Source organism: Xenopus laevis, chromosome 2L, assembly GCF_017654675.1.
Source record: "Xenopus laevis strain J_2021 chromosome 2L, Xenopus_laevis_v10.1, whole genome shotgun sequence".
Lineage (NCBI taxonomy): Eukaryota > Metazoa > Chordata > Amphibia > Anura > Pipidae > Xenopus > Xenopus laevis.
In genome coordinates this window covers 187,436,452-187,449,991 of record NC_054373.1, presented here as the reverse complement: position 1 = coordinate 187,449,991, position 13,540 = coordinate 187,436,452, and the positions used below count along the sequence as shown (strand labels likewise).

The 13,540-nt window shown below is 37.3% G+C and overlaps 1 protein-coding gene across 7 annotated transcripts in view; it reads right to left on the bottom strand.

The window, feature by feature from the left end:
• LOC108707614 (disks large homolog 2) overlaps window positions 1-13,540 on the bottom strand; it is a 659,829-nt gene that overhangs the window by 281,275 nt on the left and 365,014 nt on the right. For all 7 annotated transcript variants that reach the window (XR_005965552.1, XM_041582854.1, XM_041582851.1 and 4 more), the window contains 4 exons: window positions 7,922-8,046; window positions 4,506-4,675; window positions 2,542-2,678; window positions 26-170 (listed from right to left, as the gene is read on the bottom strand). Coding sequence is in view for 6 of the 7 variants with exons in the window: in XM_041582854.1 (XP_041438788.1) it covers window positions 26-170; window positions 2,542-2,678; window positions 4,506-4,675; window positions 7,922-8,046 (577 nt within the window). In the remaining variant the exon portion in view is untranslated. The remainder of the gene's footprint in view (window positions 1-25; window positions 171-2,541; window positions 2,679-4,505; window positions 4,676-7,921; window positions 8,047-13,540) is intronic.

Sequence of the window (13,540 nt, the reverse complement as noted above, 5' to 3'; positions counted from 1 at the left end):
TTAGGAATGGGAAGTCATTGCTTACAGTGGGTAATATCTGGGGGTCCATATGGGTCTGTCATATATATTGTGGTTGGTTTTCCCACTTTTAAATAAACAACATCAGATGTGTTCTTCAGGATGGCCACTGCTTCCTCATGCGTAACTTCTTCTAAGCTGTAATTGTTGACCTACATACACAATGCATATAGATAAGGTTGAAGAAAGGAAATAAAGAATTTGATAGAAAAGAAGAACAACATGGTCAATCTTGAATTCCCATACATTTTTCAGGAAGGTCTTAACTATTGCTTTAAATATCTCTCAAAAATATTAGAACTGCTTTACTGAATTAAACCCCATATCTAAAGAGATTCCCATGAGTGATATTTTTCCTTGGTAGCTTTCTTTTCCAGGGAAAACTCATAATTTTGATATTTTGAAAGCAGAGGTCGCAAAAAAATGATGAAATTTGAGTTTTTAAGTTAACTTATGATTATAAGGGGCCTATTTACTTACAATCGAATTTCTATTTTTTCCACGAATCTCTATAAATGTGTGGTTTAAAAAGCTCTAACGCCGGTTGGGCTTTTTGGTGCAAAATTAGAATTTTTGGAATTTTTTTTAAAAACTCGATTTTTTTAAAGTCCAATGCTGCAAAAAGTCATTAATCCGTAGAGGTCGCAAAATAATCTTTTTGGGTTTAATTAGTGCATAAATAATTATTTAGTAGACTTAAGGTATAGAGATCCAAATTACAGGAAGATACATTGTCTGAAAAACCCCAGTTCCCAAGCATTTTGGATAACAGGTCCCATATCTGTCGCATGTATTTGTTTTTTTAAAGAATTCCATGGACAAGCTACTTATGATGAAAAGAGGACAAAAATCTCTAATGAGGTTTTAAGCAGCAAAAATACTAAGGAAGTTATTTACTAAAACTCAAAAGTATCTTTATTAAACCAAGCTCGACCAAACTCCCATCCACAATTTTATCTTATTTATCTATAAAATAACTCGAAAAAGTCAGGTCTGGAAAAAAACTAAATACAATTTTTCAGATTTGACCCCATGATATCTTCAAATTGTAAAAGGGCCATTGACTTTTACATGACCTTGACAGGTTTGAGATAGCGGATTTTGGGATTCTGACTTTTAAAAGCTTTGGGGTATAATAAAACTCGAGAAATTCTAGGTTTTTTTTTTTTAATCCAAAAATGTAAGTTTTTGACCAAAAAACATCAACCAGAAAAAATCAAAGTTTAGTTAATAACCCCCTTGTCAGATTAACTGAAAGGTGGATAACAAACAAGGGTTACAGAGAACAATAGGATTAAAGGGCCCTACAAATTAGAGAGTAACTAAAGCTAAGGGTACAATTGAGACATTAAGATTTTAGAAACAATTTTATAATTTATGATATAGCAATGATTGATTAATTAAGGTACATTGAATAAGCTTCTTTAAGCAGATGGGTCTTTAAGGAGCATTTGAAAGTTTGGAACGAAGGAGAAAGTCTGACAGCTGGAGCCAGAGAGTTCCAGAGAAAAGCAGAAGCCTGAGAGAAGTCTTGTAGATGAGAATGTGAGTGATATCTGAGGGACAGGGGAAGATCTTGGAGGAAATATAATGAGTTCTGTTTTTGAAAGGTTCAGTTTCAGGTGGTGCTGAGACATCCAGGAGGAAACAGCAGAGAGACAGTCTGTAACATGGGAAAGGACTGAAGGAGGAGAGAGGTCAGGAGTAGACAAGTAGAGTTGAGTGTCAACAGCATAAAGGTGATACTGAAATCCAAAGGACTGAATACGTTTTCCTAGTGAAGTTGTATAGAGCAAGAACAGTAGGGTGCCTTGAACAGAGCCTTGAGGAACTCAGACAGAGTGAGGGAAAGTAGTAGAAGTAGAGTTAGAGAAGGAAACTTTAAAGGAACGGCCAGACAGATAAGATGTAAACCATGAAAGAGCATTGTCATGAATGTCTAGGAGGAGTGGGTGCTCAACTGTCTCAAAGGCTGCAGAGAGATCTAGAAGGATTAGAATGGAATAGTGAACTTTAGACTTTGCCAGTAGAAGATAATTTATGGACACCATGTTAAATTACAGAAAGTACTAACTTTTAAAAGTTAACAGCATAACACATAGGGGCATAGGTTTCCTGAGGGATTCTAAGTGGACTGAATATCATTAGAGTTATTAAACCTTTACATGTTATATACAGAGTTCAGGTGTCAGGACCTTGTAAATAGAGCTATATGTCTAAAAGCTTAGGGCTAGGGATGGATGAATTTTTTCGCCTTGATTCGCCGCAAAAATGACGCCCATAGACCTGTATGACAAAAATTTCTTGACGCCCATAGACTTTAATGGGAGTCTGCAATATTTCGCCGGCGGCGATTTTTTTGGTGAAATGAAATGGGTCAAATTCGCCCATCCCTACTTAGGGCCATTGAAATGTTCCCCTTTAATTCTGTCAATGAATGAGTTTTCTTTGGGAAAGTTAATAGGTGGACCTCTTTACAACATGTGAAACTTAAGCAAATCAGGTTCATTTTTGTTTTCTCACCATTAGTAGCCTATCTCCAACTTGTAGTCTGCCATCTTTTTGTGCTGCTCCACCATCAATGATTTTGGTTACATATATACTGTTGTCCCCAGGAATGTGCTGATTTCCAACTCCACCCGCAATGCTGAAGCCCAGACCTTAAAGGAAATGATAAAAGTGTAGTTTAAGGTACAGTATCACATTTTAATCACTTTCATATAAATATGTGATAGTGTTGATATAAAGATAAACCCAATGTTGGACTGGTGGGCCAAAGTGCCAGAGGGCCCGAGTCAACAACAGTTCCCATAAGTAGTGATGGGCGAATTTATTCGCCAGGCGTGAAATCGTGTTGAATATGCGTGATTCGCCACCATCAAATAAATTCGCAAAACAGGCACGAAAATTCGCTGATGAAAATTTTAAAAAAACGGATGCCGGTGTCAAAAATGGTGCAGTTTCGCGGGAAAATCACAAATTTTTCAGCGAAACGAAACGGCGCAAATCACTACCCATAAGCTCTCTTTTATTTCAACACAGGCCTATAAATAACATCTAGATCACTTGGTATTGTCTACATCTAACTGTTGTGAGAATGGGCTCTGGATTGCAGCTTCTCTGGTGGACCCTAGGTATGACCAATCTGGCATGGAATAAAATTCTTTGCATCTTCATAATTTTTTTATTTATCCATTCCAAAAAGGGCATAAAGAAATGGACAGAGAAACATTGATTGGACATACTGTATTTGTAATGCTCATTTTATTTTACCCCATCCATTGGCTTGGTTTCTGGCATTTTTCTATATACTCCAGAGGAAAAAAAACATTTATTTCTTGTTTGTTATGGTTAATTTTACAATAATACTAAAACATTTAACTTTGGAAAATGCCAGATGGTCATGATATACAGTATGTAGTGGAACTTTTGCAAGAAAGGGGGTTATTAATCAAAGGTTGCGTTTTAGAGGTTTGTGAGGTTTTTTATACCTCAAATGAACTCAAAATTATTTCTGATTGAAGAAAAAACTTCAATGGAATAAACTCTAATCAGTGAATTCAGGGTGAAAACCCCAAAAATACGAATTAATTGCGTTTTCGGGAAAAAAACTTGAATGGCTTGAATTAATTGAGGTTTTGAGCGAAAACCTGAACATCGTGAAAGCTTAAAACATCTCCAAATGGTTGTAGGGACCTCTGCCGTTGACTTCTACATGACTTCGACAGGTTTTAGCTGGAGTATTTTCATATTCAAGCTATTTCTAATTTCAGCGTATAATATAAGACTCGAAAAATTCAAGTTTTTTTAACAAAACAATTTTGTTTTTTTTCTAGCCTGAAAAAATACCCTTAAGAACTCATTTTTTTTGGGTAAAAATCAACTCAACCTTTAACAAATAAACCCCTAAATGTCCTGTTGCCTTTGATTTAATTCAACTAGATATTGATGTTGATAATTTTAATTTTACCTTTCTACGTAAATCCAGAAGATCTAAAATTAAAAATTTTAGATCAGAAATTTTAAAATGTACCTTTTTACACGATTTTATCCTTTAGTGAACAAGCTCATATATATACAGTAAAAAAGTCCTGATCCTGATCAATCCTGTATCCATTTCATTTCTTAGTTTCCCCAGAAAAATGTTGAACTAATTGATGATTCACATACCACAAAGAAAGAATTAGCAGATAATTGCTGCTCACGCTGAAACATACGGTATTTTATTTTTGTAGTATGATCTGCGTGAATTACTGCCACATTCATAAGAGACCTTGCCTATTTAAATGGATGTAATTGAGAAAAACATGAGCATTTTATAAAACAGAGGGAGAGAAGTGGCCTTGGAGAACAAATAACTAGAAAGCAAACAATACACTCAGAAGAAACATGGCTCCTCCATTACAGGTACATTATGCAACCGGAGAAGCTGCTAGATTTCGTTTATAATAAAATAAAAGTTACAAATTCACAGTTAATTTTAGTACCTTTTGGCCCTTTGAAAAGTTTGATTTCTACAACAGTTTCTAGGATGGGCCTCCTTCGTCGTATGTAGAGGCGGACAATGGAGCCGGCTTCCTTCAGAGCTTCAACTGCCCGGCTGTGCGAAACTTCCGAAACATCCGATTCATTCACTCTCAGAATACAGTCGTTCACCCTGAAAAGAAAGAAGAAAAGAAAAAGTGGTGACTTTACTTCTACTTTGGAATACAGAAGTCTTATTATAGGGTCACTACTAGTAATGAGCGAATTTATTCGACCAGAAATGGATTCTCTGAGAAATTCCAAATTTCTCCCTTTGCAAATTTGTTTTCGAAAAAAAATCAGCCCATGGATTTTAATGCATTAGGACAAAAAAAGTTAGCATAAGAAAAAAACGCCCATTAACATTTTGAGTAAAAGCGTAAAAAAAAAGTTGCGAAAATGCCCATTGATTTCAATGTGGTTGTCGAATTTTTCACCGTTTCGAAACATTTTCCGCAGTTTCAAAATTTGAAACAGTACAGATTCGCTCATTACTAGCCACTACATTTATGCATTATGGAGAATGTATGTTAATTTCCCTTCACTTTCTTCTCCCTTAGCTTCTTTGAAGTCTTTCTTGGTCAGCTTGCAGTTTCAGCTTTGTCTAACATACCATTGAGTTGACCTTACTGGCCTCAAAATTCCATATGAAATACCATAGCCCTTTTAATGGATCCATCTATATCTTAAATGTGAGAGGAACAGCTGTGCAGAAAAGCCATATATAAATATACTGTAGCTACAATAGTGGATTTTAAACTGAAATTAAATTCTGAGCAAAATGGTGAACTTGAAAGGGCATTGCCATTAGAGCTGCCCATTTGGCTGAAGAACTGGATCAGCCCAGCTAGGCTCACTGCTTCAGTCAGGGTAAGGGCCACCTCAAACCAAGCCAAGGAGACAAACTCAAGCTCTTTTTTTTTTGTGGAAAAAAAACCTTTACTTTTCACGCGAATTTGAAAATCCGCCATCTAAGACCTGTCGAGGTCCTGTATAAGTCAACGGGAGAGGCTGGGTTTAGCTTGAAAATCTGACTTTTTCAGGGTTTTCAAACAAATACTCGAAAAAATTGAGCAATTCAGAAAAAAGTCTGAAAAATTTGAGTGATTCTGGTTTTTGCTCGATTTTATCGAGTTTTTCCATGATCTGATTAATTCAGGTTATACTATTAAAAAATAAGGTCAAATCGAGCATGGGAGTTTGGATGTGGTCTTTTTAAAATAAAATATGAGATAAATTCGGATTTTAGTAAATAACCCCCACAAGATGGTCCCTGCCCATCTCAGTAGGATCACTGATTTGATCCCTAAGTTATTCCTTATTAGATTTCTAAGTACAGAATCTCATCAATAAAATGCCCAAAACAATCAGTCATTTTTATAAAAACCTTGCAAGCCTGAAATGTTTACGCAATTTTGTTGTGTTTTTATTAATTGCATTTTACTTATTGGAATAATTTCCATGTGGAATAGAAGGTAATCATCTTACCTGAATTAATGTGTTCTGCACATGAACAGATTTTAGAAACTCATTTGCATTTATCACATTTTGCTATTAACTGCAAGGTTTCTCATTAGTTCAGCTGATTTCCAAATAAATAAGAGATGTTGCTCTTCATTGCCCTATGATAGCTGCTAGATGAATCGCTGTTTAGCCTAAAGAATTCTAAATTGTCCTTTTAGCTGTTGTAGTAACAAGGGGATTATGGGAGTCCGTTTTAAGGTGAATTTTGGCTCTTGAAGAGGAAGTGAAGCCGAACATAAATTTTACATGAAGGATAAGAGACTAAGGGGCCAATTCATTAACTTCAAGTGAAGGAATAGAAGAAAAAAAACTTCAAATTTCGTAGTGTTTTTTTGGCTACTTCGACCATCGAATGGGCTACTTCGACCTTCGACTACGACTTCAACTTCGAATCTAAGGATTCAAACTAAAAATCGTTCGACTATTCGACCATTCTATAGTCGAAGTACTGTCTCTTTAAGAAAAAACTTTGACCCCCTAGTTCGCCACCTAAAAGCTACTGAACCCAATGTTAGCCTATGGGGAAGGTCCCCATAGGCTTGGCTAAATTTTTTTGGTCGAAGGATAATCCTTAGATCATTGGATTAAAATCCTTTGAATCGTTCGATTCGAAGGATTTAATCGTTCAATCGAACGATTATTCCTTCGATCGTTCGATCGCAGTATTTGCGCAAAATCCTTAGACTTCGATATTCGAAGTCGAAGAATTTTCATTCCCAGTCAAATATCGAGGGTTAATTAACCCTCGATATTCGACCCTTGATGAATTTGCCCCTAAATGATGAACCGGTTGATTCTATTGTCAACCTCTATGAAAGTCCTCAGTAACAGGTATGGGATCCGTGGGCCAGAAACCCATTATCCATAAAGCTCTGAATTATGGAAAGGCCATCTCCCATAGAGCGGTTCCAAAAATTCACTGGCACTCAAGGCTGATTAAAGTAGGGATAAACCCTTGTGTGTTTATTTGCAGTTTGTGCAACTTTTTGGGGTTGTACCCCTTTGTCAAGCGTGCCAGTGAATTGTCGGAACTGTTCTGGTGCGATCCCTCCATCACCGTGCACCAGGCAAGAATTACAGAAGGCCAGGGTGTGCGAACGGGCCATCCATTCTAACATCTCTTATAGAAATCAATTTTATCCAAATAATCAAAAAGTATTTCCTTTATTTCTGTAATAAAAAACAGTAGCTTGTACTTGATCCCAACTAAGATCATTGGATCCAAAACAATCCTATCGGGTTTAGTTAATATTTAAATAATTTTTTTAGTAGACTTAAGGTATGAAGCTCCAAATTACAGAAAGAAACCCCAGGTTCCAAGCATTTTGGATAACAAGTCCCATCATTGTACTTTACATTAGCATGGATCAAACAGCCATACACATAGGAGGTTATTTATCAAAGTTCGAATTAATCTCAATATTTTCTGGTACAAACTCTGATCTGCTCAGGTTTTTTGCGCTTATTTATTATTACATTTTCCCAAAAAGTTGGTTTGTGGGAAAAAAATCAGTTTTTTAAAAAAAATTCAGATTTTTCATCCGATTTTCACGATTTTTTTCAGGATTTTTCCCCCGCAAACTCAGATTTCTGCCTGAAAACTCGCGATACATGAAACCCAACGCACAACAAAAAATCATTGGGACTTATGTGCAACCTCGACAGGTCTGAAATGCCGGATTTTATGATTCAGACTTTTCCATCCTCAAGGTTTGATAAATTCCGAAAAATTTGTGATTTTTTTAAAAGTCCCCAATTTTTTGTGATTTTTGCATTCGGAGTTTAGCAAATAACCCCCATACTGTAATTCACTATAACTATGCATCTCTTTACAACCAGCACATGTTCATCTTACCTGAGTCTGCCATCTTCTGCTGCTGCTCCCCCTGGAATGATCTTTGTAATGAATATTCCTGGGTCATCTCCAACATGAGGGTTGTCGATACCTCCAGCAATACTAAATCCCAAGCCTGAATTTCCCTGGGAAGAAAACAAGAGGAATTCATTAATATTTCTTGAAATATTTTTTAACTCAAATAAAGTATGATTAAAAAATATTCAAAACTCAAACATAGAAGTCAATAGCAAGTTGGAGAGCTAAAGGGTAGCACACCTAGAAATTGGAGACATGAAGGCATCTCACAGTAGGGCCACAGTAGGGCAGCTGAGAAAATTGATGGTCTATATAACAAGAAATTTCAGGAAATAACCAGGTTCGGTTTTCTCAGAAGCCATGTTCCAATATCTTGAACTGATGAGACCCTACAAGATGGAAACAGGCTGTCTGCAAGTTTGGACTTATGGCTCTGAACCATTAGGCTGTATCTGTGCTATAAACCAGCGGTTCTGGATACATAGTTGGCCAAAGGGACATAAAGGAGTCACTTGCATGTCTCTGCCCATGATGCCTTATGGGAAAACTAAAACTCATTTTTGGTATCTAGGCAGTGCTGTGTGTATGGCATGAGACTAGTAAATATCTTCTGATTTCAGAAGACTTCTCTTTGCAGGAAAAAGTTCATAACCTTGACATGTATGGTTTAGCAGTGAGGAGGGAAACTGATGTTATCATTGAACCACTCAAATTTATCAAGAGAATTTAGATCTTCTAGTGACAGAAGATGCCTAGACCCAGAGGAACGCAACAAGGATCATAAGGAAATACTTCTAATAAAATATGATATCATAAATATAACAAACAGGGTTCCAGTTGATGTGGTGGCCACTGACTTAATAAATCCAAACATGGGATAGCTGCAGTATAAAAAAATCAAAACCCTAAAAAAATGAAACATTAATCAGGAATTCAATGGACGGACTCCAAAGCCAACTGCTTCTTTCCTGCTAACTAATTCTCAGTTTACTGTTTTATCCGACATCACTACAGTAAAAGCTTTTGTAGGACAGAAGGTACTCATATAAACCACATTGCATCAAAACCAAAAAGAGAGGGTACTTTTTTAAGGCATTGTGGGTGGAGACATCCAAATCATTGCTTCTGTCCCTTTGGTCATCAATGATAAGAACCATTTGTTTATTAGCAGAAATATAGCTGTGAGTTGCAATGTGGTTTATGGGTGCACTCAGGGGGGGGGGATTAATTGCCTAAGGGCACAAAACTCATAAGACTTTTGTGTATGTTCACTATTTTCTTGAAGTAAAGTTCCCTTACTAAGCCTGTCTGTTGGATCTGTGAGCGTCTGCTGTTTCTTCCATGGTTTAAAACAGAAAATATTCACATTGTGCCATTGCCTTCATGGCCGTCCAACTGGAAACCCAGGGAGATGGTAATATATAGCTTTCAAGTGTACTCATTGTATGATGAGGGGTGCCTTTGTTAGGGCCACGGTAACAAAGAGGTGGATGTAAGATATTGGAGCTTTAACTCAAAGCACCGCTGTAATTAAAAACCTTTCAGATCTGGGCCCTTAATTAACATTAATATCTAATTGTTCCTGGCACAGGCAGCAGAGGACTGGACTAACCATATTATTATGTAAACTCGTTGCCTTAGTTCAAATTAGTGTGTTGTTACCAATGTGTGGGTGTAATTGCAAAATGCCCCAGTGTGTAAATGTGGTTGCATGCGGCTTCCCTACACATTACATAACATTTTATGCAGTAAAGGTCCCAGTCCCCAAGCTTTAGTTTAACTGTATAGTGGCCATGTCCACATTTTTTTTAAAATTTTTTTAAAACATATTGTTCATGTGCAGAAATACTTTCTTTTGCAAATACTTCCTTTCTGCATTATTCTGTAATGTCTACATTCTGCCTCATATAATGGAATTGGATACTTTTCCAGCATTCTGATTTGTGATTTTGCAGTATATATTTTTTATTCAAAACACTGCAGACTCTAGGGGACCGTTAAGGATGATATGCAGCTGTCCAAACATGAGGCACGCAAAGGATTCTGATTATCACATTATAAAACTGATTTATATCAAAGATACATTTACATTTAGCACAGAAATTAAAGCTACATCTCCCATAGACTCTATTTTATCCAAAGAATCCAATCTTATTTCCTTTTTCTGTGTAATAATAAAACAGTCGCTTGTACTTGATCCCAACTAAGATATAATTAATCCTTATTGGAAGCAAAATCAGCCTATTGGGTTTATTTAATGTTTTCATGATCTTCTAGTAGACTTAAGGTATGAAGATCCAAATTAAGGAAGTTTCCATTATCAGAAACCTGTAGTTGTGCTAAGTGCCATTGTTTCCCTCCTGCTTCTTCAGGTAGATTCCGTATACTTGCCCAGGGAACCCTAGAGCTACTGCCACTCAACATGGTGGTAGCCCCAGGGTTCCTAAAGCAGGGTAGTGGCAATAAAATGACAATAGTGTTTTAATGCCATCATCCCCACTCTGAAAATGCTAGCTTGCAACTTGCAAAAAAATGTACACACAATTGCTTTTAAACGGATTGGGTACAATTGAGAGGGCAAAACTTTCCACAAGGCCACAATTATGTCAGAATTATGGGGGAAATGTGCTGCAATGTGGGCTATCTGGTGTATCTAGCATTGCAAATAGGCTCTATACCCAAAACTTAGGCCACCCAGCCACTGCTTCTACAAGGGTCAACCCAACAGTTTGGAAACCACTGCCTTACGGTGAGGAGAGAATGGAGTTTGCTCTTATTATGCTGGAAGGAGTCTTTTCTCCCAACTAGTGAAAGGGAATAAAGGTGGCTAGAAGACATTGTTGTGACAGACCAACAAGACCCTTTGCATCCAAAATGGCGGCACCCTTGGGTGCCACGTGGGTTGCGGCACTGGTGTCATGACGTCGGCACATAGACACATGATGTCATGATGCTGCACTTGGTTCAAAATAAAAGGATGCCCAGGACGCCCGTTCAATGCCCAATTATAGGTCCCAAATATTGGGTGTTCCCATATTACTTATTAATCTTTATCTGGACTTTCTGACCATTGCTATTGATCTTTGCCTTGATCCTGTACTGTCTTCCTTTGAACTTTTGCCTGAAACTGACAATGTTTATTTCTTAACCCTTTGGCTATAGCGAATTGGATTTCTGGACAAGTGCTTCCTCCTTGGCCCAAACTTTTCCCTGCTGGAACAGTAAGGCCCCTGACACCTCTACCTTCAGTATTCAAAAAAGAGCATTGGGGAGTTCCTCCAAAAATCAGTCATGGGTAGTAAAAAATACAAAAAAGTTTATTAGGACATTTAGTAAAACAATGGCCTAATGCGTTCCGTGCCTATTGGGGCACTTACTCATAGGCTAATGGGCACACCCCTGTATATCCCTTATATAGGGATGTGATCAATCAAGGCAACATACATCACAGCCAATCACCAAGTGAGAAGGCAACTTACCGATTTCCTAGTTTGATTGCCTATAGGCTTCCCACATTGGATTGCCAGATATCCACATAAAGCAAAGAGAGAAAGCAAAAATGGGCACCTAATATCTATATCTGAAGACTCTTTTTTATTTACTAAACTGTTGACTGGGAAGGTCTAATTTATCTAAGGGAGAGAAAATTATTATAGCTGTTGCTGAGCCAAGAAAAATAACCACTAAACCAATGAGTCCCCAACCTTTTTTACCCATGAGCCACATTAAAATGTAAAGAAAAGCTGCAGAACACAAGCATTCAAAAAGGTTCTGGGGTGCCAACTATGGGCTGTGATTAACTATCTGTAGCCCCTATGTGGACTGGAAGCCTACAGGAGACTCTGGCAGTACACTTGTTTTTATACAACCAAAACTTCCCTTCAAGCCTGGAATTCAAAAATAGTCACCTGCTTTGAGGCCACTGGGAGCAACATCCAAGGGGTTGGGGAGCAACATGTTACTCACGAGCCATTGGTTGGGGATCACTGCCACTGAACAGTCAAAGTACTTATTAATATTTAACATATGAACTGATTAAATGTACATGAATCACTTGACACATATAAGATGTATATGCACAGAATGTATTCCAAAAAAAATTCAGACTGTGACTGCAGAGTAGACCATCTAACTAGTAATGAGCGAATTTTTTTGCCCGGCATTGATTTGTGGCAAAGTTACACACTTCGCCATCTCCACCACAAAAAGTCCCCAAGATGAAATTGTCACTGAGACAAAAAAGTTGCCATAAGAAAAAAAATATAATATAATATGTCTATGGGAGTTGCACTCGCACACCCTGGCCTTCAAGTGTGGTAACCCCTGGTGCACAGCAATGGAGGAATTGGCGTCCCCCCTTCCAATGGGTCCAAAAGAATTCACTGGCACACAGGTACTGCTAGCAGGATAAACCTTGCTAATTTATTAAGTGAATTGCAGCATGCAACGTTTTGGGGTGACCCTCTTTATTAAGCATGCAAAAATGAATCGTAAAATGTCATAATATGTGGAAATAGAGTATATCAATGTGAAAAAAGTGTATAACAAATTGCTGAGAAAAATTCAATGTCCATCAGGAAAAAATTCATTTGAAAAAAGTCCATTAGAAAAAGTCGAATTAGAGAATCCTTTTTGAATAACTCCTTTTAGACAAAATCCATTAGAAAAAGGACCATCCTGTATATTTATTATTGTTATTTTATTTTTTTATCCAGGATGGTCCTTTTTCTAATGGATTTTTTCTAAAAGGAGTTTTTCAAAAAGTTTTCTCTAATTGGACTTTAAATTGATTTGTGCATAGTGTGTCTGTATGCTTGATAAAGGGGGTCACCCCAAAACGTTGCATGCTGCAAAGTCACAGAGAAGGCTTATGGATGGGCAAATCTATGGGCGACAAATTTTTTGGTCACATGAGGTGGTGCAACAAATTTGTGGTGAAATTTTTGCTTATTATCACTTGTATGGTTAAGCAGCTGATATTTGAGGGAATTTATGCCTATTTTGGCACAGCACAACCTTTTTTAAATGAATTTAGAGTTGTACTGAGAAGAAGAATAATACAGTACTCTACCTTGAGGCTAAATGACTATTTATAATTAAGTGGAGCTGCTGTTTGTAGTGTCTTCTACAACCTTTTCCCAAGGGAGCATCATTTTTAACGATTAATCCTTCAGGTACAAAACTATTTGTTAAAAGATCCGGGATTAAAACAGCTTGTCGTCACATTTCTGTCTACCTGCTCCTAAACTAAAGGGAAATGCAGTGAAATTAGCGGCACAATACTGCTAATGAGCCTCACACAGAGAACCTCTGATTGCTCCGAGTATTGATTGGGAATGAAGTTCTGTGACAGCTGCGTGGGATTCAGACAAGTGGCCATGGCCATCTCTCTGGGCCAAGAGTCAATTGTTACTGCAGAGGAGAATGAGTTTCACGCACAAATACAACGTATCTGTAAGAATGATTAGCGAGATGTCTTCATTAGGAACAGGAAAAACCTGCAATTTCTGGGATAAAGTAAATAAAGTACAGAATCCCGGTCTGCACCAAGGAAATAACTGCAGATGGAGCAACTTTAAATATTTGGGTCACTATGCTGCA